General features: G+C 40.9%; 1 protein-coding gene across 4 annotated transcripts; it reads right to left on the reverse strand.

Moving 5' to 3' along the window:
* Positions 1–339: 339 nt before the first annotated feature.
* LOC129170944 (WD repeat domain phosphoinositide-interacting protein 1-like) lies at positions 340–27,535 on the reverse strand. 4 transcript variants are annotated; one of them, XM_054759116.1, is made up of 13 exons: positions 27,181–27,535; positions 18,328–18,410; positions 17,990–18,156; positions 16,338–16,434; positions 14,252–14,349; positions 13,641–13,733; positions 11,639–11,709; positions 9,963–10,070; positions 7,864–8,019; positions 7,673–7,780; positions 7,373–7,509; positions 5,496–5,596; positions 340–1,407 (listed from the first exon to the last, which is right to left on the reverse strand). In XM_054759116.1, the coding sequence occupies exons 1-13, from the start codon at positions 27,267–27,269 to the stop codon at positions 1,357–1,359; spliced, it is 1,359 nt and encodes a 452-aa protein (XP_054615091.1). In that variant the 5' UTR covers positions 27,270–27,535; the 3' UTR covers positions 340–1,356. The 4 variants fall into 4 exon arrangements, with proteins under 4 accessions (XP_054615091.1, XP_054615093.1, XP_054615090.1 ...); XM_054759118.1 differs by having other exon boundaries at positions 9,963–10,010; positions 17,990–18,159; XM_054759115.1 differs by having other exon boundaries at positions 17,990–18,159.

The raw sequence follows: 27,535 nt of genomic DNA on the forward strand, positions 1-27,535 counted from the left end.
AGCAGTGGACTATTAGACTTTATTATGGATGAAATACAGATAAGTAATAATGGTATGTTGTGTAAAAAGTACATCTTATACAGTACTATTCCCTTCGCTTAACATTCAAGATTCAAGTGAGTTTTCTTTAGTATGGAATCCATCATATTAAACAAATGAGGCAGTGAGATTTTTTAGGTGTACCACATACAGTACACTTGCAGAGGTAGTACACTTGCAGACATGTACCACATACACAGACGTGTACCACGTTAGGGTTTGTGATGATGAGACCATGTGATTTCCTAAAAATACTCACTCAGGTTGTAGCTTTTCAAAGAAATAAAGTACATTTTGCTCTTTATATTGCCAGATGATCTTTTATTTGGACATGATTTGGTATTATTGGTCAACATCACTGCTTATCAGTGTTGTAATGCAGGAGCCTTGCCGGTTAAACATTGAAAACATGTTTCATTTCATACACTAAACAGCAACAAATTTTAAAATGGCCTACTCCTGCACAGTTAGAATGCAAAAATAGCTCTTGAAGGGAATCAGAATGCCAACCCATGCAAAGCTGAGATGAATCAAACTGGAGTTAAAATATTTGAAAACCAACTTTGGGAAGTTCACTGCTGACAGATCAAAGCTGACGAAGGAGATAAAAAACTTTTTCAGAATAAAAGTGAATGTCATGTCAATAACGACCATGGGTTTAGCATGTTGGACTTTGGTAGAGATGACTGTTTGCTAAACACTCTTATGCAACACAACAATGGCTAGGATGTTCTACAAACTGGAAGTCATGGACTGAGCTCGCTTGTTTGAAATCATGAAATATAATCTGAAGCAAAGGTGCTGTGAAAAAAAAATATTCTTGGGTGAAACGCCACTGTCTTTTTTTATTCTTGCTTTCTTTAATTTCTTTTGGTGTTGTGCAATCAGCAAAATACTTTTGTTATACAAACAATACAGTACATAAAACATTCCCCCACCTGTATAAATTTGACATAAAACACGTGTTATCATGAATAATTTTAATAATGCTACAATAATGCATATAAATAAAATATCTGTCAAGTAAGAGAACATTATGTTTACATTGCTGTACCAGCATGCACCTCAAATATTCATCAATACTTCTGAAGCATAAACTCTCATTTCAAATTCTGAAACTTCCTCTAAATCTTACACTTGATGTTGTTTGAGGTGTTTACCATCAAAGTTCTGTCCTGGAACACAATGACCAAGGTACCACAGTTAGAAAAGTACTATTTGAAATGTACTTCATGATTGTGAGTCATTGATTGTGTTTCCCAACACTAATGTCTGGCTGGCTGAGGTCTCTATGTGTCCCTCTATGTATGTACCCTCTCAAGAGCGCCTCCCATGGCCAACTCCACTTCCGTCACGGCACCAATTAATCTACCAAAACACATCAACACACTGGTTAGTTTCCACAACACGTACATGTACACACACACACACACACACACACACACACACACACATGCACGCATACTTTTGTAAAACTTCATATTGAAATATTTGAGCATATTTAACTGCAAGTACAGTGGAACCTTGGTTAGCATAATTAATTTGCCCCAACCGACAGACATTAATTGAATAAAATGTTCCCATACTAAATAATATAAATCTAATTCATCTGTTCCAGAAAGCCAAAAATGTTAACACAAAACACATTTTTATCATTTTACAATTGAAGTTTAAAAGGCCCTGTCACACCTTGACGATTTAGCCAGCTTACGCCAACGTATGAAAAATTTGGGTAGTACGCTGGCGTACGTCGAATAAGTTATGGGTAAGTTTTGTATATGTTAACAGCACGCGGAAGCACGCCGGCATACGTCGTAGTACGTCCAAGTCGTCTAAAAATTTGGTGCATGAACCAAACTTTTCGACGTATGTCAACGTATGATTCATACGTCCCACATCCAAACCCACGAAAAGCAGCAGGCCCAGACAACATCTCAGGACGTGCACTTCGGGTTTGCTTATCAGAGCTAGCTGATGTGCTTGCTGACATATTTAACCTGTCGCTTGCACAAGCATCTGTACCGACCTGCTTTAAGTCCACCACCATAGTGCCCGTACCCAAGAAGAGCAACGTGACCTGCTTAAATGACTATCGCCCTATAGCACTCACTCCTATTGTTATGAAGTGCTTTGAAAGAATAGTCATGACCCACATCAAAAAGAGCATCCCGGCGGCAACTGTGGACCCTCTACAGTTTGCATATCGCCAGAACCGATCCACGGATGATGCAGTCAACACTGCCATCCACACAGCCCTTTCTCACCTACAGGGCCAGGACACATACGTCAGACACATACGTCAAAATGCTATTTATAGACTATAGCTCTGCTTTTAATACAGTCTGCCCCCACAAACTCACAAATAAGCTCCTCACACTTGGCCTGTCTCCCTCCCTCTGTAACTGGGTGTTTAACTTTCTAACAGGCAGGCCCCAGTCAGTCAGAGTCCACAATCGCACATGCAGCTCAAGAATTGTGAGCACTGGGACCCCACAGGGGTGTGTGCTGAGTCCGCTCCTCTACACGCTCTTCACCTACGATTGCGTGGCCTCCCAGAACAACACCAGCATCATTAAATTTGCGGATGACACTACAGTAATCGGTCTGATCACTGGTGGTGTTGAAACATCATACAGAAGAGAGGTGGCGGACCTCATAGCTTGGTGTCGTGATAACAATCTCCTTCTCAATACAGATAAGACTAAAGAGATGATCATTGACCCAAGAACAAGGGAAAAGGAGCCGCATAGACCCCTGTTTATTGATGAGACTGAGGTGGAGAGGGTGAAAACCTTCAAGTTCCTTGGCACACACATCAGCGAGGACTTCACCTGGTCTCACAACACCCAACAAATTCTGAAGAAGTCCCAAAGGAGACTGTACTTCCTGAGAAGACTGAGGAAATTTGGCATGTCCACCACAATCCTGAGTTGCTTCTACAGATGCACTATGGAAAGTGTCCTTACCGCCTCCATCACTGTTTGGTACGGTAACTGTACAACACGTGATAGGAGGGCACTCCAGCGGGTGATCAAGACCTCACAGAACATTGTTGGGGCAGCCCTCCCCTCACTGCAAGACATTTATAAAACTAGAGTCCTACGCAGAACACACAACCTCATCAAGGACAGCACACATCCACAACACTCATTATTCACACTCCTACCGTCAGGCAGACGCTACAGGAGTTTGAAGTCCAGGACCACAAGGCTGGCAAACAGCTTTTACCCACAGGCCATCAGGCTTCTCAACGAAGCACTCACACACGCCACACGCAACACAAGCACACACTCATAGCACTATTTATTTATTTATTTGTATTATTTATTGTATTAATGTCTCTTCTGTTTTTGTTGCTTAACTTATTGGTATATATGTTTATGTGTTTGTTTCTTATGTTCTTATTCTTTCTTGTGTTTTCTTTCTTTTCTTGGGAGAATGAACAGAATAAGATTTTCATTGCATGGTATAACTGCTGTTTTACCATGCACATGACAATAAAACTCTCTTGAATCTTGAATCCACAGGCAATAAGTTATGCGATCGCTGAGGCCTGTTCACACACGTTATTTCTAAGTTACGCACAAGTCGTAATACGTCAACATACCTTGAGACAAAACTGTATCTTCTTGGCAAGCGTTGGCTGAGAGGAGATGGAGGCTGTCGTGTTTGCATTTACAGATAAGTTTGCAGCTTGACCAGTAGAGGACACTGTGACACTGGGAATGGAACTAACATTTATTTTATTTTTTGCTCTTTGTCTGAGAGAAACAATGCACGTTTTAATCAAGCATTATTGAGCACGTCAACATAAAGTGCATAGGAGTATTTACATTCAAAAAGAATGGAGAGATACAGCATGTTACTGTCCAAGTTAGCGTTAGGTTTGATGCACTGTTAGTGTAATTTGTAAGGCATTAATAAAGTATTACGTATTACGACTTGTGCGTAACTTACAAATAACGTGTGTGAACGGGCGTCAACGATCGCATAACTTATTGCCCGCGTATGCGGGACGTATGAATCAAACGTTGACATACGTCGAAAAGTTTTATGTATGCACAAAATTTTTGGACGACTTAGACGTACTACGACGTACGCCAGCATATTGGCCAAATTTTTCATACGTTGGCATAAGCTGGCTAAATCGTCAAGGTGTGACAGGCGTTGGGCATTGGGCATAAGTTCTGAACACCGGCAACACGCTACGCATTCGTTGATATAAGTTGTCTATAAGTTAGAGAAACGTTCTATATAAGTTACTAATACATCATGTATACGTCAAACTCGTTATGAAGATGCTATGTATGCGCCCAAAATTGCAAAAAAACGTCAGCTGTTCAACGTATGCCATGAAAATGATCACATCAGGCATGCGCTGCCTAAGTCGTCAAGGTGTGACAGGGCCCTTAAATCCAGAAAACAATGCAAAATGCATGTAAATGACGAATGAAAGGGATAAATGAACATTTACCTTCATTGAGTGAAATCAGCAAGGTGGCGGTGGTTGATCTGGCTGCCATATGGCGTCTTTGGCAAAAATCACGTCTTCAATGAAAGTAACAAGTAACCTTAAATGTTCATTTATTGTTGTCATTCATCGGTTATATGCATTTACAATTGTTTTATGCATGTAAAACTATCATTGCAAAACTATAAAAATGTATTTTTTGCGAACATTTTTGAGAGTCAACCGCTGATGACATCATAGATTGGCGACATAACACTAGACGTATAACATAAAACTAGAACATTACAATGTATAAACGTAAGACTAGAATGTATAACAACACTAGAACACTAGAATGTATAACATAAGACTAGAATGTATAACAACACTAGAACACTAGAATGTATAACAACACGAGTCACTAGAATGTATCAGAGTAGAATGTATAACATAACACTAGAACACTAGAATGCATAACATAAGACGAGAATGTATAACATAACATTAGAACCCTACCAGACGCATAACGTAAGACTAGAATGCATAACATAACACTACAACACTAGAACGTATAACATAAGCGTAGAATGTATAACAACACTAGACCCTACTAGAATGTATAACATAAGACTAGAACGTATAACAGTAGAATGCTCATTGAGATAACGATGTCTTAGTGGATTATTTTGGAGTCTTTTTATTGATTTCTATTATATAGTTTGTGAAACCCAAATGTGGAGGAGTGTTTTCAATAGTGTCAGCTATGCTGCGTGCATGCATGTGTGCATGTTTTGTATTAGTATATTACCACCCCAGTCCACACGCACACACACACACACACACACACACACACACACACACGCACGCAAACACGTGCTGCACACATGCACCCAAAATGTGTTTGTAGAAGAGAGATGGCGCTCCAGTCTGCTATGTTGTGTGCAACTACACATGCATGGTTGTACCGCTATGGTAGCTTGCTTAGTCAGCACTTCTGAATGCTCACAGGAGGAAACTCGTTCTCATCGTCCAGACGTACAGGTCCAGCAGCAAACTCGTGTTCTGGGATCACTTCTCCATTCTTTGCTCCTCCATCTTCAGAGTAGCCTGAAATGGAGAAAAACATCAAGGAGACATAGACATATTAGGGCTGTCAAAGTTAGAGCGTTAATAACGACTTCATGCAAATTACCTTTACGCCACAATTTTTTGATTATCGTGCACGTCTTGTTTGGCCCACAGCCCACACAGAATTTTGAGAAAAGGTAGTGGTGTTGCAGTTGATGTTGAGCCACAAGTGGTAACAAATATCAATGAGAAATGGAGAAGGAAAAGGGGCATTTTTAACAAATATCAATGAGAAATGGAGAAGGAAAAGGGTAATTTGAATGATACGTTTAGCTTCCAAGCCCTGGCAGATGGCTCTCTCCACAAGAACAAAGTTCTTTGTATCTACTGTCGCTGTGAGTTGTCACCAGAGTATATCCACTCTCAAATGCCACTTGCTGGACTCCAATGGAGAAATTGAAGAATTAGAGAATGTGCTGGAGCATGCAGGTATTTTTGCATTTTACAGGTATTATGTTAAAATATTTTAGTGTAATTAATGCATGCGCACAGCACCACACACACGCACACACACACACACACACACACACACCACACACTTTGGTGATGGTGGTGAATCTGGAATCCTTCATAAGAATGGTATGCAATTAGTGTTGTATGCAATAACGTGGTCTTACGTAAAGATCCAACACAATAGGTGCAATTCTAGCAGGCAAGGTAGGCACCCTATTTGTTGAGGGCCACCATGCGGGCCGGTTCAATGCCAATTTCCAAATGGTCGCGCATCCCGGATGTGGCCCGCGGGCCAGGAGTTTGACACCTACGCTGTAGCACAGTGGTACTCAACTGTCTTGGCTACGGTACCTTCAATGACAAGCGGTGACCCAAAATGCTGAATTTTAAAAGTATTTTATTTATAAAATAAATAACATTTATTTCAATTTGAAATATAAAAAGACTGTTTGCAAAGGTCATGGGGCTCCCTAGAGGACACTAACTTCTGAAGGTGATGCATGCATTATATCCCGCCCTCTTCCTGCTCTGAGCATGTAAGCTGCGCCCCAGGTAACACACACATTCAGGAACCTTTGCTAAGCGCTGGCAGTGTTTTGAGCTAGTTGCAAACAGTTCCTTTCATGAAAACACAGCAACGTGCACTTTGAATTTGAGGCAGCAAAAAAATGCAGTGTGCCACACACAAGTTTCAACAATACCTTTTTAACCCCAAATTATTTAGAAAAAAACGTGTGTACAGGTTTTCAGTACATGTTTTATCTGAGGAGTTGAATCAGTAATAATGAGTAATAACCTATTTTTTTGGCCCCCTGGCAGTCAAGACACCTTGCAATTGTCTTGACTTTTCCCCTTTATACGGCACCCCTGGCCATTAGCACTCATTATAAAAACATGTCAAAATGTGTAATTAATCCATGTGGTCGGTATCGGCAGCATAAAACCCTGATCGGAGCATCCCTAATATTAGCTTGGCTATATTGTAAATCACCCCGCTACCTCAATATACTTCAGGGTTTAAGAGAAATAAATAAATAACTTCAATTAATGATTAAATGACTAATTGATTGAAATGAATGATGTATTATTACTGGTTGTGTGGCCTACTCTTCATGTCCTTACTCACAAATCAATATTTTTATCACAGCTTGCTGTTCTAAGATTTTGGTCTCTTTTGCATGAAGACTTCCTTGCATCACTGTGGTCTTTATTCTCTCAACAAATCAGATTTAGACTTGCAAGGCTTTGCCTTCTTTTGTCAAGGCCAAAGTCACAGATGGAGAAGTATGTGTGACAACTAACCAGTCAGCGTTGGAGTGACAGGACCAGTAGCTGGTAAGGCAGCAGTTGCAGCATAGGACGGACATGCCTGCACTGTGTTCTCTGATCCATCTATTTCTTTATCACCTTCATCCTTGTCTTCATCAGCACCAAATAGCCTGAAAGAGGATGAGATCGATTCTCTTTAGTTTATATACACTGATGTAACACATTGGTGTTGGTGACTTTTCTCATTGTAAAAATCAATTGAACTGGTTTTCAAACAGATTTGGTTCCATTATTTGTAGCCAGAAAGGACATCAAAGGATAAAGGACCCTGACCTGTGTTTGTATGCCAGCATGCACTCGCCTCCGTCCTGTGGATCCACATTGTAGATGAAGAGGTGGCCATCAGCTGTGGCCACCAGCAAACGTGGAAGCTTCTGGATGCTGAAACGATGGATGTGCTTTTCAAACTATTCTACTGCTTGCAGTGAGGAGGTAAGAAGAAAACATAAACAAGTGAGGCTCACACAGTCAGGGCACAGACGTTCCTCTGGCTGGAGGTGTTGAGGTGAACTGTGGCAAAAGCGCGGTCCTGGATCATCATACCGGATACCTGAGCAGGTAGGTAGCTGCTGGCTGCTGTGAACATCTTCCCCACATAGGCTGACCAGCTAGCATCGCCACTATAGCAGAATCAAAAGCCTTCTTCATATCCATTCACATGCTGCACATGCACTCCACCACAACATCCATATATTAAGATGCATTTTTATTTGATACATTTGATCTGCTGCACTAAAAATAACGATAATGGACTGGATTTATACTGCGCCTTTCAAGACACCCAAAACGCTTGACAGTGAAACCATTATTCATTCACTCCACCACACGCTGGTGATGGTCATCTACATCTGTATCCACAGATGCAAACGTGACTGCCAAACATTCATTCACATTTATACACTAGTGTTTGCCATCCTGGTTATGACACAAAACTGCAAGCAGTGAAGAGGCTTTGGTCTGGGAGGTCTGAAGTTCTGGGGATCAGGAAGCCATCCCTTAAACCTCTCCGCCCCCAAGTCTGTTACCCGGAGTAGTAGCAGCACCTGTTAGGGGGGTCTTCAGCAGGGCATCGATTCACTTATTCACACAAGTCTGACACTGTGAGGCTGTTGCTGTCTGTTCCTGTTGTCAGGAGCTTCACCTGCTACGGGACTACTCAGCCCCTGCACTTTTCTAAACTTGTGTGGAGTCAAACAGCGACAAGTCTCAAACTGACTAGTCCCCTGGGTGCTAGTAGGCTTGCAAAGCTTCAGGCGGCAGCATGAAATTGCTTTTGTGCGGTTTAGGAGCAATGGTCATTTAACAGCACTGGGTGACCATTAGGAAAACACAGGCAATAGCCTAGCGCCCCGAGATTTCCAGGGGCCCCCAAACATCTATTTTATTCTTTAATTTAAAAGAGCATATTACATATTCATTTTGTTTTCCTTCAGCCATTCAGAGTTGGACTTGCTGGTGTGTTTTGGAGCATTGTCCTGCTGCAGAACCCAAGTTGGTTTCAGCTTGAGGTCACCGACAGATAGCCAGATGTTCTCCCTCAGCAGAATTCATGCTTCCATTTATTACAGCAAGTCTTCCAGGTCCTGAAGCAGAAAAACAGCTCCAGACTATCACACTACCACCGCCATATTTTACTGTTGCCATGATGATCTTTTTCTGAGATGCGGTGTTACTTTTATGCCAGAAGTAATGGGACACACATGTTCCAAAGAGTTGAATTTTTGTCTGGTCAGACCACAGAATATATTCCCAAAGGTCTTGGGGGTCATCAAGATGTTTTCTGGCAAAATTGAGATGAGCCTTAATGTTTTGGTTCAGCAGTGGTTTTGGTCTTAGAACTCTGCCATGCAGGGCGTTTTTTCCCAGTGTCTGTCTTATGTTAGAGTCATGAACATTGACCTTAAGTGAGGCAAGTGATTCCTGCAGTTCTTTGGTTGTTGTTGTGGCTGGGGTCTTTTATGACTTCTCGGATGAGTTATCGCTGTGCTCTTGGGGTCGTTTTGGTTGGCCGGCCACTCCTGGGAAGGTTCACTACTGTGTGTTTTGGCCATTTGTGGACATTGGCTCTCACTATGGTTGGTTGGAGTCCCAATGCTTTAGAAATGGCTTTATAATCTTTTCCACACTGACAGATTGATAGATACTTTATTGATCTCCAATAGAAATGACACTGATAGATCTCAATTCATCTCCTAAGTTATGTTTGGGGGGGGGGGGGGGGGGGGCAACCACTTTTTCACACAGGGCCATGTAGGGTTGGATTTTTTTTTTTTTTATTATCCCTTAATCATAAAAAGTTCTCTTAAAAACTGCATTTTTTGTTCAGTTGTGTTGTCATTGAGTAATGTTTACATTTGTTTGATGATCTGAAACATTTAAGTGAATTGCTGGGACGAGGAGAAGAATAAAAAACTTCTTCCTTCTCAGACATGTTGAATTGTGTAAATGTACTTCACTGTCACTTTGTTATGCATATTCAAAATTCACTAAAGCATGACCACTACTTTTTCTATTCTAAATATATTACCTTTTCAATAGGAAGACAGACAATATGTGTATGTACCTTGATCCCATCTGTTCCACTTTAAAGATATGCACTGTTTCTGTGTTGCTGGAAGCACAAAGGAAGTGTCCATCAGGGCTGAAGGACAAAGAGTTGATGTTGACATACCTGCAGGAAAACACACACACACGCATACATCATTTCAATTTACACCATGTACATCAGTCTGATGACTGACATCATGAATTTATGTATACACTGATGTATCATACTGTATGTAGGATTTTTTTGACACATACACTCATGTACAGTATGTATAATCATTTGACGTATACACTCATGTACAGTATGTACTGTATCCATTCATGTACATTATGTATATTTGATGTATACACTCTTGTACATTATGTATATTTCATGTATACACTCATGTACAGTATGCATAATGATTTGACGTATACACTCATGTACATTATGTATATTTCACAGATAAGCTCCTCAAACTTGGCCTGTCACCCTCCCTCTGTAACTGGGTGTTTAACTTTCTAACAGGCAGGCTTCAGTCAGTCAGAGTCCACAATCGCACATCCAGCTCAAGAATTGTGAGCACTGGGACCCCACAGGGGTGTGTGTTGGAGTCCGCTCCTCTACATGCTCTTCACCTATAACTGTGTGGCCTCCGAGAACAACACCAGCATCATTAAATTTGCGGATGACACTACAGTCATCGGCCTGATCACTGGTGGTGTTGAAACGTCATACAGAAGAGAGGTGGCGGACCTCATAGCTTGGTGTCATGATAACAATCTCCTTCTCAATACAGAGAAGACCAAAGAGATGATCATTGACCCAAGAACAAGGGAAAAGGAGCCGCATAGACCCGTTTATTGATGAAACTGAAATGGAGAGGATGAAAACCTTCAAGTTCCTTGGCACATACATCAGCGAGGACCTCACCCGGTCTCACAACACCCAATAAATTATGAAGAAGTCCCAAAGGAGACTGTACTTCCTGAGAAGACTGAGGAAATTTGGCATGTCCACCACAATCCTGAGTTGCTTCTACAGATGCAATATGTAAAGTGTCCTTACCGCCTCCATCACTGTTTGGTACGGTAACTGTACAACACGTGATAGGAAGGCACTACAGCGGGTGATCAAGACCTCACAGAACATTGTTGGGGCAGCCCTCCCCTCACTGCAAGACATTTATAAATCTATGAAGTCCTATGAAGAACAAACAACCTCATCAAGGACAGCACACATCCACAACACTCATTATTCACACTCCTACCGTCAGGCAGACACTACAGGAGTTTGAAGTCCAGGACCACAAGGCTGGCAAACAGCTTTTACCCACAGGCCATCAGGCTTCTCAACGAAGCACTCACACACGCCGCACGCAACACAAGCACACACTCATAGCACTTTATTTATTTATTTGTATTAATGTCTCTTCTGTTGTTGTTGCTTAATTTATTGGTATTTATGTTTCTTATGTTCTTATTCTTTTTGTTGTGTTTTCTTTCTTTTTGGAAGAATGAACAGAACAAGAATTTCATTGCATAGCAGAACTACTGTACCTGTTTTACTGTGCATATGACAATAAAACTCTTGAATCTTGAATATTTGATGTATACACTCATGCACATTATGTATATTTGATGTATACGTTCATGTACAGTATGTATAATGATGTGACGTATACACTGTGTAGCATGTAGCATGTGTCTAACCTCTTCATGCCACGACGGAACTCAAAGAGACGGAGGCCTTCAGGGAGGGAAAACACTCGTATTACGGTACCCTACAGAGACACACGGGAAGATGTTGAAGATGTTTCGTTGCAAGAGCAGTACACTTTATGGCTGTATGAAAGGTTAATAAGTTAGTTTTCCTTAAGAAACTAAAGAGCTAGCCCATATCTCTCTGATGTAAACTGTACTACATCACAATAGGGTGTACACCTCTCACATTTCTGCAAATATTTCATCTTTTCATGGAACAATGCTGAAGAAATGACACATGATGTATAAAATGACACAATGTAAAGTATGAGTGTACATCCTAGATAAATAACAGTGTCAATATACTCAACACACAACCATTAAAGTAAGTAAGTAAACTGGCAAAAATGTGAGTACACTCTAAAGTTCAAGTGTACACATTTTGTCCAAAGTGTGAATATTCTGTGTGGTTCTCCAACGCTATCTAAAAGTTGCTATCTCTCCTTGGCTCAAAATGACAACCTGAAAACAGAAGACCACCACCGGCTAGCATGTAGATACTTTATTTTATCCAAAAAGGGGTAGTGGCTGTCACTCACTCCTAGCACATGAACAGGCACGTGCCCGTAGTGCGCGCACACACACACGCACAATTTTTGTATTTCTTTCAACATGGTGCACTTCATTGCGCGTGTGTGGGTTTCCTCCAGGTACACCGATATCCCCCCATGTTCCAGAACATGCATGTCAGGTTCATTGGAGACTCTAAATTGTCCACAGGTATGAATGTGAGTGTGAATGCTTGGTTGTCTAAATGTCCCCTGCCATTGGCTCCAGGGTGTACCCCGCCCCTCACCCAAAGTCAGCTGGGATAGGCTCGAGCATACCCTGCCACCCTAGTGAGGACAAGCGGCATAGAAGATGAATGATTCCTTTTGGACTGGTTTAGGACTACATCTGGTTGTATTGTTTCTGCACTTACGCGCCATTGTGAGCTCATTAAGACTCTTTTTAAACTTTTTGGCCTCTTTTTGGGGTTTCAACCAGTGACCAATAGGGTTGTGTTGTTCAAACTGAACAAAAGACATCATTTACCTGAGTGGATAAACACCAGGACGCAACCAGAGTTAGTCGTCTTCAAGTGGCCAAGAGGAAATGGTAGGAACCTTTCAGTGTACATTAGTGTGGATAAACTGTATGCCGGAAAGATCCCTAATTAATTAAGTCACGTGTTATCTAAACCTAGCTCATTTATTTCATACATGACATGAACAATTTTAGTGTAATTAGCGCATGCGTTCGATAGCAAACCACACCTCCGTTATGATGAAAAACAAAACTTCTTCATTCTCACCACACGACCATGAGGTGCACTCACAGACGCTCCGAACATCACGACATCTTTATTATGCATGTATGTGTGGTTTGAATAAAGAAAAAACATAAGTGGAAATCCCAGAAAATACATTGAAAACATGAATTCAACTGAAATGACGTGGTGTCTTTGCTCATAAGAACAGAGTGTGCAGTGTGATTCTAATGTTCTGATACTATTACAAATACATTTTCAGACATGTGTGCTACCTCTTAGCTTGATTGCAATTTTCACTTCAGTCTGGAGGTGTTAATATATACAAATCCTGACATTTAGCTCTGTGGTCATAAAATACAGTAAAAATGGCCATATCTCACACATAGCTGTAAGTGGTGAGCAACTATGTAATTAATCTGAATAAAAATGTGAATCATTTGACAACCCTACTACTGATACGGAAACTAGAACAGTATGTCTGTATGCTGCAGAACTCAATGAACTCTTCAACCTACAGTACTACAGTACCTTCATGGCTGGCCTTGAAAATGTGCATACCAGACTTTGCATTGACGTAAACGCTAAACACGTGAGTGGATTGGTAAATCATCAATGAATGTGCTAACATGAACTCCATTCCATATAAGTCAGACTTGACTTTGAAATGAGGTCCATGCTGGTTGTGAAGGTGTGGATTACCCGCTCAGAGGCGCTGGCAATTTTGGTGGCCGAAGCATTGAAGCTAAGAGCTGCCAGAGGACTGTCGTGGGCCGGAACCATTGTCACTGTGCTCTGAAATCACCAACACACACACGAAAAATACTATTTCACATTGACTTGTCTTTATTTCACCTGCTCTTCACAAGCCATGACTGCATCGTTAGTGTGTGTGCTGTGTGTGTTTGTTAGCCACCTGCTAGCTGTGCGCTATCATCCATTACCATCTTTGTGGATTATTTATTAACACAACATGAACACATTTAACATTGCTTTGGATTATACAGTCCTGATCACAATTTTAAGCACAGTTGAAAAATTGCAAGAATTGATATTTTTGCCCTGTTGGATCCTAAGGGGAGCTTCAAAATGCAAAAAGGGAAAATGGGAGTGAGACAAAAATGGCAGTCCTTTACAAGACAAATGGACCATTTGAGCAACCCACTGATTATTCTGTCAACAAAACACTTTCACCTGCAAGTCCACGGTTGTGTGTGTTTGTGTGTGTGTGAACACGTAAATATTCTTGAACAGGTAATACATTTCAAAATTCATGACTTTATGATATCAATTTGGATTGAAAATGTTCTTACCATAATGTTGGCATCATAAACTACAATCTCTCCCATGGTGGCACTGCCAGGGTAGGCCAAGTAGGAGTTGGAATGGTTGGTAGACAAAGCACAGAGGCCTGGATAGACACAGGAGTTTACTACTACTACTACTACTACTACTACTACTACTACTATCTGGGTTTTGATGATCTGGGAAAAACACCACATATGCTTTATTTTAAATACAGACAACTTGACAACTTGCTTGTCCAAAACAACATGAAATAATTGAAGTATGGGTTGACAATGTTACGTATGGTGAGAGGTATATGGTATATGGCCGTTGCTTATTTCACAATACTGTGCCATATTGGTACTTTTGAAACTGTGCCAGTGCATAACCGGTGCCCCAATGTAAAAAAAAGGAAATCCTACAAATTTTGTTTAAAATCAATGCCTTTTTTATTTTTAGGGAGTTTTGTGATTTTGAACAAAATAGTCATTTAAATACTTAAATAATTTCACTGAAATGATGATACATTCAGCATTATGAAATAAAATCCACAACCAACTATCAGAATTATCAGCGCAAAACCAGCAACAATACACAACACAGAAAATGTGCAAAAAAACAGCTGCTTGTGTTGCAATGTTGATTATTATTCTTATTATCATCATCATCATCATCATCATCATCATCATCAGACAATTTTGCTGTTCATAAATGCACAATGCTTTCTGTCAATGTGATTGGTGGAGAATGAGGAAATGTTGTGTTGTTGGTGTGCACAGTGATGGAGAAAGGTGTGTGCGCTGTTGGATTTGAGCATCGCTGTTTTGATGTGTTAAGGCTGGTAAAGTTTACAGACAGTATCAGACTCTGGATGTGTCTGTCAGGATGTTACACTGAGTGTAAATGTGTAAATGTGCCCATTGGTGAAACCTTTTCAATATGTTGCCTTGACTTGGGCTGCATCATCATTTTCCATTCTTGTACATGGCTAATGTTTGATAGCAAATGCTAACTGGATGTAATACGTGAACTGTGTGCCCGTTACGTAGCTAATGTGACTGACATATTACCAGTACTCACTCACTAACACATCTATTTAGGAGTTATGTGGAATGATCTTTATTTCCATATTGAAGTGACTTATGATAGCAACTACTTTGATGACCTGTAAACTTTGAAAATGTGAATGTGAAATACTAATCATGAATATTTACAATAGAATTTCAGAGTTTACTGGTTACATTTTGTACATGTTATATGTTTTATAGAAAGAGGTAGATCATTTTGACTTGTACTTGCATGCTGAGAAAGTGTGTGCACTCCTGGTATACATGTATAAACTACAGAAATACATACTCATTTAAAAAAAAAATAAACATAGTAAATATATATACTTTCTATATTTATAGTCGTAAGTAGATCTTTGGGACTTGGTCATTTTAAAAGTAGCTTGCAGGCTAAAAAAGTGTGCGCACCCCTGCTCTAATACATCACTCAATATAATGTACATTGTACACTTAATACATCACTATATTGATTAACTCTGATTTTAAATATAATGTACATTGTACATATAATAAATTACAAATGACTATAATGTACATTGCACATATAAATTACTCATAAATGTATATTGTACATGTAATACATCACTATATTGATGAACTCTGATTTTAAAGATAATGTACTGTACATTGTATGTATAATACAACACTATAATGTACATTGTATGTATATACAACACTATAAATATAATGTACATTGAACATGTAATACATCACTATATTGATAAACTCTGATTTAAAAGGTAACATACTGTACGTATAATAAATCAGTATAATGTACATTGTACATGTAATACATCACGATGAAGCAGAGGTATTATGCGCATGACATGTTATATTGGACATGGCAGTATGTGAATGTGGTCTTTTTAAAAAATATATATATTTCTTTATGGATGATTTTTTATTTTTTTTTAAACACAAAGTGATGAAAATGTTTGCTTTTGTAAATATCTGTGTTGGTGTGGATATTGCCTGTGTGCTAAAACACAAGTGGAGACTTGATAGACGTTTGGGGTGGTTTTATTGGTGTGTACGTGTGTCTGACCTGAAGGGTTGGTTGGAATGTTGAGAAGAGTCTTCAGCAGCTTCATATCTTTGATGTTGTGGATATAAATGGACTCCTCAAGGCACACAACAAGCCTCTGCATGATAAAGCATTTCATGATGATTATTTCTGTTCTTCCTACCGCTACGAAAATAGTGCAAGACGTAGAAATGCTTTCTATGTATTTTGGACCTCTTTAAAAAACATAAAAAATGAAACTTAAAGGGTAATGTGTGCATGGTGTATTTGTTCATAGAACAACTCTTATCCATCTCCTTCCTTCCTCATTTCCAACACTGCACCGTGCCCTGATGAGGTGCACTGTATTTCTGAATGCTACAGTAATCTGTGCTTTTTTATTCATATGGCTGCAAAAAAAAGGACTTTAACAAGGAAGATGAGAAACACTATTGAATTCAAGAAAAAGTGGCAGCAAAGAACAAAGGTTGCATCAACTGTGCAGTCAAACCTCAGCTTTCCAAAGCCCTCGTTTTCAAATGGTTTACTTTTCAAAGAACACTTCTGCTTCTGTTTTGTTAGCCTGTAGAATATTGCATGGAACAAACATGGACTGTACTATTCCATGGAATGGAATGGTTTATATTCTTTGAGTGTCTGCTAAATTCCATTCGACAAATAACTCATTGCAAAGTACGAAGACGGAGTCCCTGTCACCCTCTTGCCAACAAGAGTCTTTCATTAAGGTAAAAGTGATGTTACATGTTCATTTATCCATTTCATTCCTCATTTATGATTAGGTCACTTTGTATTCGGCAAGTAAAACTAACTATTCTTGATAAAAATATTTTTTTATATTCTTGGGTGTTTGCAATAGATTAATTGGATTTACTTTTTTTTCCCTGTGCCAACTTTTGTAACCAATTAATAACAAAACCTGAAATAGCAAAGGATATCTAAGTTGTACTGAACGATGTCTTGGAAGGAGAACCAGTCTAACCAGCAACCTTCCAGTGCTTGACATGCCACTCAGACACACACTATGACTATCACATCATCAAATAATTTTGAAAATATATGTGATGATGGAGAACTGTGGTTTCTTCTGCTCAATAACAACCTCAACAGCCTAACCATAACCTCAAGTCTAAAGTATGCTTCAACGTCGTCACTACGCCTTCTGATGGTGCCTTGGTGGGTGGGGGATGACACATTTCTCCACCAAAACTCCTCTTCCTGACTAGCTATTTAGCTTCCTGGGTAATAGTAAAACAACTCATGTTTATATCATATTCATACAACTGCTCATATTTTCATTGGTTCTTTTGTTTTAGCGCCAGAAATGAAGTACTAAACAAGAGCTGTGTCACCATTGATGCAAAGTTAGGATTTTTTGAAGGTGCACATCAGGCTTGGAGGCAGAGAAGTCAGCCGGCGTGAGATGCTGAAGGCTAATTCATGCTTAACTGAATTGGAATGCTTGGTAGAAACATGGCTTCTCTCACACACACACATACACACAAACAAATAATTCTTAACAGTTTTGTCAAAAGTCACCAAAGTAATGATGACTTGATCACCAAATTGTGGTTGTTATTCAAGCTATCAGGTGACTGATTGATGTGTGATATATATAATAATAGAGTATAATGGTCATGAGGTATTGATTGATATTCAAGCAAGTGTTGTCTCACATGTCTGTTGAGCTTGACAGCCAGGATGTTGTTGGGGTAGCTGTAGTTGCAGATCTCTGTGCCCTTCTTGAAGTGGTAAATGTTCATACTCTGTGGTATGCTGGTGCTCACCACAACCACCAGACTGCTGGAGAAGAGACGCTCCACAATGTAGACATCGCAAATTTCTGCTAGGAGAAAACAGACACATGAGGACACCCCTCTCCATAGTTATAAAGTCATACTTGACAAGAAATAGCCCCCTTGATTCTAATATGAACAAAAGCTGTGGAACAGAGCCTTGCTCTTCACGCTGTGCCATGAACCCACTGATCTGGAAAAACTTTACACATACGAACCACTCTCATGGATGCAGTCCAGCTTATCCACCACGGTCAGAGAAAACAACTTATACCCAGTCTTGGTTCCCAAAGCCAGTGACCTGCAACACACACACACAAACCCTGTCACTACTAAAAATACTAAAAACCTCAAATACTGTGCCAAATAAATGTTTGGACACACATGTATGTTAAAAAAGAAAGTACAAACCATCAATAATATAGAAATAGGCAATAATAACAATGTGTGGCATTACAAAATTGGGTATGAATACCATTAATACTAAAGCAACAAATACAGTTAACCCTTTATCTTCCACTATATCGTCTCTAAACCCCTCCAAACCAGAAACTTTTACACAACACCATCTTGCACAGTTCACAATCCGTATTAATCTAAGAACCTGACAACATAATAAAAAATAAAATACATCACTCTTACACATACATATATATTTATATACACGTACATACATATATAGTATGTACATACATATATACATATACACACATACATATACACATATACACATACATATATACAGTAGTACCTCGCATAACGTAAACCTCCTTTTACGTAAATTCCACTGAATGTAAAGAATTTATGTAAAGTTTTTGCATGGTATTATGTAAGAAATTCCATATAAAGTAAAGTGTCAAGTCGGTGCAAGTTCAGACTAACGGAGTACACTTGGTGACGCCTTCTGACGCTTCACGCTCTCATTGGCTGATTATCGGGGCACCGCCTACGCTCTCATCTCATTGGCTGATTATCGGGGCACCGCCCACGCTCTCTTCTCATTGGCTGATTATAGGGGCACTGCCTACGCTCTCATCTCATTGGCTGACTCATACAGCGCATACGTGAGTTTGTGTGAGAGACAGGCTTGTCCCTTCAACCTCCCTTCCTCTTCCTGTTTGTCGCCCTAAAACTAACAAACAATTAAGTTAAGTTACAAATTAAAATTTTGCACACAGCATTATTGTGTAGTGCGTGTGCGTTTGTCTGTGAGACCAGCTCACTCTTAGACTCTGAGTCGCGTTTCGACTCAGGCTTGTCCTCCTCCTCCTCCTGCCTCCACTTGCGTGCTCCTGATCAAGACATCTTGTGAACGGTAAGATTGTTTTTGTTTTTCAGTTTTATTCATTTACAGTAATCTTATTTATTACCTTATTCTATATTGGAATGTTACTCTACTATGCTTATGCTAAAGTTTTCTTATATTTTCCCACCATATTTGGTGGACTTTGAATATTTTGAAGGGCCAATGGGGTGAGTTTGGGAAGATCTTGGAACGGATTAGGCTATTTATATGTATTTTACGCTTCGTATAACATAAAAACCATATAACATAAACGTTCTCGGAACGGATTATTTACGTTGTAGGAGCGTCTACTGTACATATACACACACACATATTCAAGATTCAAGAGATTCAAGAGAGTTTTATTGTCATGTGCATGGTAAAACAGCAGTTATACCATGCAATGAAAATCTTATTCTGTTCATTCTCCCAAGGAAAAGAAAGAAAAACACAAGAAAGAATAAGAACATAAGAAACATAAACACATATACATAAATACCAAGAAATTAAGCAACAACAACAGAAGAGACATTAATGCAAGTAAATAATACAAATAAATAAATAAATAAATAAGTGCTATGAGTGTGTGTTGCGTGTGGCGTGTCTGAGTGCTTCATTGAGAAGCCTGATGGCCTGTGGGTAAAAGCTGTTTGCCAGCCTTGTGGTCCTGGACTTCAAACTCCTGTAGCGTCTGCCTGATGGCAGGAGTGTGAATAATGAGTGTTGTGGATGTGTGCTGTCCTTGATGAGGTTGTGTGTTCTGCGTAGGACTCTAGATGTATAAATGTCTTGCAGTGAGGGGAGGGCTGCCCCAACAATGTTCTGTGAGGTCTTGATCACCCGCTGGAGTGCCTTCCTATCACGTGTTGTACAGTTACCGTACCAAACAGTGATGGAGGCGGTAAGGACACTTTCGATGGTGCATCTGTAGAAGCAACTCAGGATTGTGGTGGACATGCCAAATTTCCTCAGTCTTCTCAGGAAGTACAGTCTCCTTTGGGACTTCTTCAGAATTTGTTGGGTGTTGTGAGACCAGGTGAGGTCCTCGCTGATGTGTGTGCCAAGGAACTTGAAGGTTTTCACCCTCTCCACCTCAGTCTCACCAATAAACAGGGGTCTATGTGGCTCCTTTTCCCTTGTTCTTGGGTCGATGATCATCTCTTTAGTCTTATCTGTATTGAGAAGGAGATTGTTATCACGACACCAAGCTATGAGGTCCGCCACCTCTCTTCTGTATGATGTTTCAACACCACCAGTGATCAGTCCGATGACTGTAGTGTCATCCGCAAATTTAATGATGCTGGTGTTGTTCTGGGAGGCCACGCAATCGTAGGTGAAGAGCGTGTAGAGGAGTGGACTCAGCACACACCCCTGTGGGGTCCCAGTGCTCACAATTCTTGAGCTGGATGTGCGGTTGTGGACTCTGACTGACTGGGGTCTGCCTGTGAGAAAGTTAAACACCCAGTTACAGAGGGAGGGAGACAGGCCAAGTGTGAGGAGCTTATTTGTGAGTTTGTGGGGGCTGACTGTATTAAAAGCGGAGCTATAGTCTATAAATAGCATTCTGACGTATGTGTCCTGGCCCTGTAGGTGAGAAAGGGCTGTGTGGATGGCAGTGTTGACTGCATCATCCGTGGACCGGTTCTGGCGATATGCAAACTGTAGAGGGTCCACAGTTGCCGCCGGGATGCTCTTTTTGATGTGGGTCATGACTATTCTTTCAAAGCACTTCATAACAATAGGAGTGAGTGCTATAGGGCGATAGTCATTCAAGCAGGTCACGTTGCTCTTCTTGGGTACGGGCACTATGGTGGTGGACTTAAAGCAGGTCGGTACAGATGCTTGTGCAAGCGACAGGTTAAATATGTCAGCAAGCACATCAGCTAGCTCTGATGAGCAAACCCGAAGTGCACGTCCTGAGATGTTGTCTGGGCCTGCTGCTTTTCGTGGGTTTGTTTTGTTTAGAACCCTGCGCACATCAGCTGATGTCACCATGAGAGGTGCGTCCTGTGTGCTCCCCAGGTTCAGCCACCCTCTCTGCTCATCAGAAGTTTGGGTGTCAAAGCGGGCATAGAACTCGTTCAGCTCATCTGGAAGTGTGGTTTGGCTGGACGTGGCTACGCTACTCTGCTGTCGATAGTCTGTGATGTGCTGGAGCCCCGCCCACATGCGCCGAGGGTCTGAGGTGGAATAGTAGCCCTCCAGCTTCTGTCTGTACTGTCTTTTGGCCTCCCGTATGGACCTCCTCAGGTCATATCTGGCCTTTTTGTAGTCATCAGCGGTGCCCATGACAAATGCAGTCGAACGAGCACGTAGCTTAGCCCTTACATCACAGTTCATCCACTGTTTTTGGTTAGGGTATTTTCTGTAATACTTGGTGGTGGTAACAGTCTCTATACATGTGCTAATGTAGCCAGTAACAGCAGAAGCATATTCATCCAAATCAACAGTACAATCTTCCCTCCCCGCTGCAGTTTTAAACACATCCCAGTTTGTGCAGCCAAAGCAGTCCTGAAGTACTTGATCAGTTTCTTCATTCCATACTTTAACTGCTGTACTTACAGGGGGAGCTTTTTTGAGAAGTTGTCTGTACGTTGGATAAAGGAATATAGAGATGTGGTCAGCCTTTCCAAAGTGGGGTCTTGGAACAGCCTTCAAAGCACCTTTCATGTTGCAGTAGACTTGGTCCAGGATGTTATTTTCCCTTGTGGGAAAGCTCACATACTGGTAATATTTGGGGAGGACAGTCCTGAGGTTACAGTGGTTGAAATCGCCAGATATAATGAATACAGCGTCTGGGTGTTTGGTCTCGTGTTTATCGATGATGTCATGCAGGAGGCCTAGTGCATTAGCAGTGTTAGCTCGTGGTGGGATGTAAACAGCAGTTAAATACACAGCGCTAAACTCACGAGGTAAATAAAAAGGTCTGCATTTCACCATCAGCAGCTCAATGTCCTGCGAGCAGTGCTTTTCCATCGTCTGTACGTCTGTGCACCACCGTTTGTTTACGTAAACACAGACGCCGCCACCTCTGTGTTTACCAGACGCTAAAGTCCGATCTCCCCGGTAAGCAGCAAATGATTCCAACTGGATCGCCGAGTCCGGTATATCCTCCGTCAGCCAGGTTTCTGTGAAGGTGAGGACACAGCATTCCCTGATCTCACGTTGAGCTGTAATCCTTGCTCGTAGTTCGTCCATCTTGTTTTCAAGAGAGCGGACGTTGGCTAGCAGCAAGCTTGGTAGCGGTGGCCTAGTCGCTCTAGCTTTTAGCCTAGCATGCAGGCCGGCTCGCTTGCCTCGTTTACGCCTCGGATGCTTTGCTCGCCGGGTATTCAGCTCACCGGGGCCGCAGGCTGCTGCGTTCTCCCGGCGCAGAAGAAAGGCAAAGTCTGAGAGGCTAAATGAAAGTTCATGGTGAACCCTGCCGATGTTCAAAAGTGTCTCCCTGTTGTAATGTACTGCGTGAGTGTGTTGAATGTCCAAAATGAACAATAAGATAGCAAAAAATAGAAAAACACGGGAGAGTGTCACAGAGACGTCTGCCACGGAGGGCGCCATCTTTGATAGGGAATATATACACACACTTACATATATACACATATTATATATATATTATGTATATATATATATATCACACACACACACACATATATACATATATATATATATACACACACACATACATATATACACATATTATATATATGTGTATTATGTATATATATATCACACACACACACATATATATACACACACATATATATATATATATATACATATATATACATACATATACATATATATACACACACACACACACACACACACATATATATACTGTATATATATATATATATACACACACACACACACACACACACACACACATACATACATACATGAAACTTTTTTTTTTTTTGCAAATAATCATTAACTTTCCATTCGATGGCTGTAACACATTCCAAAAAAGGGGCAGCGGCAGGTTTACCTTTCCTTTTAACAACACTCAAAGGTTTGGCAACTGAGGACACTAATTGTCCAAACTTTGTAGGCAGAATTCTGTCCCATTCTTGCTTGACGTACAGCTTCAGTTGTTCAACAGTCCGGGGTCTCTGTTGTGGTACTTTACGCGTGAAAATGTGCCACACATTTTCAATGGGAGATGGGTCTGGGGCTGTTGTGACACATGCACATCTTGCTGAAATAAGCTGAGTCGTCCATGAAATACGTTGCTTGAATGGCAGCATATGTTGCTCCAAAACCTGTAGGTACCTTTCAGCATTAATGGTGCTGTCACAGATGTGCAAGTTACCCATTCCATGGACACCAACACATCCCCGTACCAGCACAGATGTTGACTTTTCAACTTTGCTTGGATAACAGCCCAGATGGTTCTTTTTCCTCTTTGGCCCGGAGGACACGCCGTCCACAATTTCCAAATACAATTTGAAATGTGAACTCGTCAGACCACAAAACACTTTTCCACTTTGCATCAGTCCATCTTAGATGAGCGCGGGCCCAGACCAACAGGCGGCGTTTCTGGGTGTTGTTGATAAATGGCTTTCGCTTTGCATAGTAGAGGTTTAACTTGCACTTACACATGCAGCGACCAACTGCATTTACTGACAATGGCTTTCTGAAGTGTTCCTGAGCCCATGTGCTGATATCCTTTACACATTGATGCCGGTTTTTGATGCAATGTCAACCAAGTGATCAAAGATCACAGGTATTCAATGTTGGTTTTCAGCCTTGCCGCTCATGTGCAGTGATTTCTCCAGATTCTCAGAACCTTTTGATGATATTATGGACCATAGATGATGAAATCCTCAAAATGCCTTGCAATTGTAGGTTGAGAAACATTGGGCCTCATTCACGAAACATTCTTATGCACAAATGTGTTCTTAAAGCCTTCTTACGAAGATTTTTGGCATTCACAAAACGTGTTCTTAACTCACAGTTCTTAGATCTAAGAACAAATTCTACGAACGCTCAGGAGGACTCTTACGCACAAGCAAAGCTTGCACTTTCAATACGCAATCGCCCTCATGATGAATTTTGCAACCTCATCCCAAAAAATGTAGTGCAAATAAAATATCCCAACAATTATTTATCATCAAAACAACTAAAATATACTCCATGGATAAATATATATTAAAATCCCAATTCATCAAAAAAAAAAGTACCTGGCTGGACGTGCGCTGCACAGAGAGAGAATGTATAGGGACCATTAGATTTATTTGCTGAAAGCCACGAATATTTGATGTCCTGCTTCAGGCTTCAGGCTTCCCTCTCTGTTCTTGCAGGTGTGCTGGATCATCAGAATAACATCGCAATGAAACGTGGTGTGCCTATTGCGCCTGTAGCACCCCCAGATAACGACATGCGCCCCCAGCCACGTCTTGAGCCAGAGCACGGGGCTGCTGTATTAATTAGGCAGCGTCTAATCAAATGTAACCACAGAAAAAATTAATTGTCACACACAAACTATGTATTTTGACTTCCATCATGATTGTGTAAATATTTTGTAGAGTTTCTGAAATGGTTTGGTTTCTGATTGATGGCCCACCTCCCATTTCCTCCAGATCCCTCCGGTGCAGTCTAATCTTTTTTTTTGAGTCTATTTTAAGTCAAACCCCTTCTTTTTAACCTCTGTGGTGGTGCGGTTCTCAGTGGAAACGGCATTTATGTTTCCCGCAATGGTGCTCCATGCCGACTCTTTTTGGATGGCCTGATGACCGGTGGATACACTTGAAAATAAGGTGGTCTTGTGTTCGGTCACTCCTTGTAAAAGCACCTCTATTTCAGTAGAATTGAAGCTTTTCTTCTGTTTGTTGTCCAGCTGCTTCTCAGTCTTGCCCTTGCGCGTTGCCATCTCCGCCTCCAGCTGCCAGTTGCGCACGGCACATTTTTGACCTTATATAGGAAATAATAGGCGGTGACCTATGCAAATGAGGCCTCACATGCACGGGCATCGCAGTTGGCATTCATCAACCTAAGAACACCGGTGCGAACGATTATCCCTACTTAAGAACGTGTCGTGAATGTGGCGCAGTTTCCAACCCGCGCCTTCTTAAGTACAGTTCTTAAGAAGACTTTTAAGAAGATGTTCGTGAATGAGGCCCATTGTTCTTAAACTGTTGGGTTATTCGCTCAAGCAGTTGTTTACAAAGTGGTGAACCTCACCCCATCCTTGCTTGGGAATGACTGAGCCTTTCATGGAAGCTCCTTTTATACCCAATCATGGCACCCACCTGTTCCCAATTAGCCTGTTCACATTTGGGATGTTCCAAATAGGTATTTGATGAGCATTCCTCAACTTTCTCAGTATTTTTGGCCACCTATACCAGCTATTTTTGGAACATGTTACAGGCATCAAATTCCAAATGAGCTAATATTTGCAAAAAAATTCACAAAGTTTACCAGTTTGAACATTAAAGTATTGTGTATTTGTAGAATATTCAATTGAATATAGGTTGAAAAATAATTTGCAAATCATTGGATTCTGTTTTCATTTACAATTTACACATCGTCCCAACTTCATTGGAATAGGGTTTTGTATAAACAGTATATAAAACAACAACACGTCTGTCTCCTTTCTTGTGTTGGAACAGGACCATTTAGGCACTGCTGTTCATGTCATGTGAGTGTTAGTCTTTAGACACATTAGAAATAGAATCACTTATGAGACTGCACAAATGTATTTGAATTCAGTGTTTGTTTCTCATATTAATTATTCTCTGTCTTCTCTGTCCCAGGTGAATAACATTAAAGCCACTAAAATCACTCTACAGTATAATCATGCTTTAAGATATCACACAAAAAGCTTTCAGGCTTCATCATTGTCAAATCCTTAGTAAATGGACATTTTTGACACTTGAATCGTGTCCTCAGATGTGAGATGAGTTTGTAAAATTCTGAATAACACTGCCACACCACCACCTCTGAGAAGACAACTAGAACATGTAGATGCAAGGGGTGTTCATTTTATCGTGTGATTCATTTATTTAACTATTCGCAGGGTCATTATTTTTCTCAATGAGAACTTCCGTCATGTTTTAATCTTGCCAGATATGACACAAGATCTTGTGACACGCCTACTGTAGACTACCTCAAAGGAAGTCAGCCTTTGCACAGCCAGCCTTTTACTTAAAGTCATCAAAGAATGGAAGAACCTTCCAGATAGTCTGAAACTATGTACTGACCTGTATGATTTATCTCCAAACATCAGAAAAGTATTACTGGGAAATCAGCAATGTCAATATGAACTATATTTATGGTGATCTTTACAAATATGGTGACAATCATTTGAAATTGTTGACTGAGGTGTTGTGTGAATGACTCTAGATGGGTATATGGTTGATGGAAGCCAGCAGAGAAAGCTTTGCTGGCCCTGATGGCACACCACTCAACATTGTGCTGCAAAGGAGCATGATGCAATGTACGAGTATGTTGTAGCAGCTGTGCTGGACACGAGTAAGCATTTGGGAACGAGTCATTACTGTTAAAGTTAAGGAACTAGGAGAAGATCATCTTACAGCAAACATCTGTCATGTGTTTTGCTAAGTGTGTCATGCTAAGTGTGATGGAAGCAAATTGCTATTATTTTATAATGTATAGAACATACACATATACCAGGACCACCAAGCATGATGCAGCTGTTTGGGTGGGCCTGCTCCAGCATGATGTTAATGTGCTGGAATGCACCACTACCAATTTAGCAGGAAAAACACCGTCGCCTCATTAGCTGCATTTTTTCATGCGAATGGGAAGAATGCATTCTTCTTACGTGACGTCTTGGTTGAAAGAGGCGCATCCAAACCGGACTCCCGGCCCGCCCGGTCTCGCAGGCCCACCGGCGCCCTCTCCTGCCTCCATTCCGAGTCCCAGCGACCTCCTTCCCTTCCTCCGCCGTGGATTGGAGGCCTGGGATCGGCTGCACCTCGTCGCTCGATGTCGGCGGAAGACGACTCCAATTTGTCAGAAAAGTGGAGCACTCGACGTGCGAGTGAGTTGTAAAAGCCTTGGCGGAGGTTTTTACTCCTTGGAAAAAAGATCTAATTCACACTTCAGTCCAGACGTTTTGTCAAGAATTTTCATCGCCGTCAAGAGAAAAAAAGAAGCAAAACAAAAACAGCTGACGG

Source organism: Dunckerocampus dactyliophorus, chromosome 18 (genome assembly GCF_027744805.1).
Source record: "Dunckerocampus dactyliophorus isolate RoL2022-P2 chromosome 18, RoL_Ddac_1.1, whole genome shotgun sequence".
Lineage (NCBI taxonomy): Eukaryota > Metazoa > Chordata > Actinopteri > Syngnathiformes > Syngnathidae > Dunckerocampus > Dunckerocampus dactyliophorus.

Excerpts from the sequence above, each read along its gene's own strand:
- LOC129170944 (XM_054759115.1), bottom strand. The coding sequence starts at position 27,269 with ATGGAGGCAGGAGAGGGCGCCGGTGGGCCTGCGAGACCGGGCGGGCCG. Across the intron at positions 18,160-18,327 it reads GGACTGCATCCATGAGAGTG|CAGAAATTTGCGATGTCTAC; the intron begins GTTCGTATGTGT and ends GTTTTCTCCTAG. Across the intron at positions 1,408-5,495 it reads ATGAGAACGAGTTTCCTCCT|ATTAATTGGTGCCGTGACGG; the intron begins GTGAGCATTCAG and ends GTGTTTTGGTAG.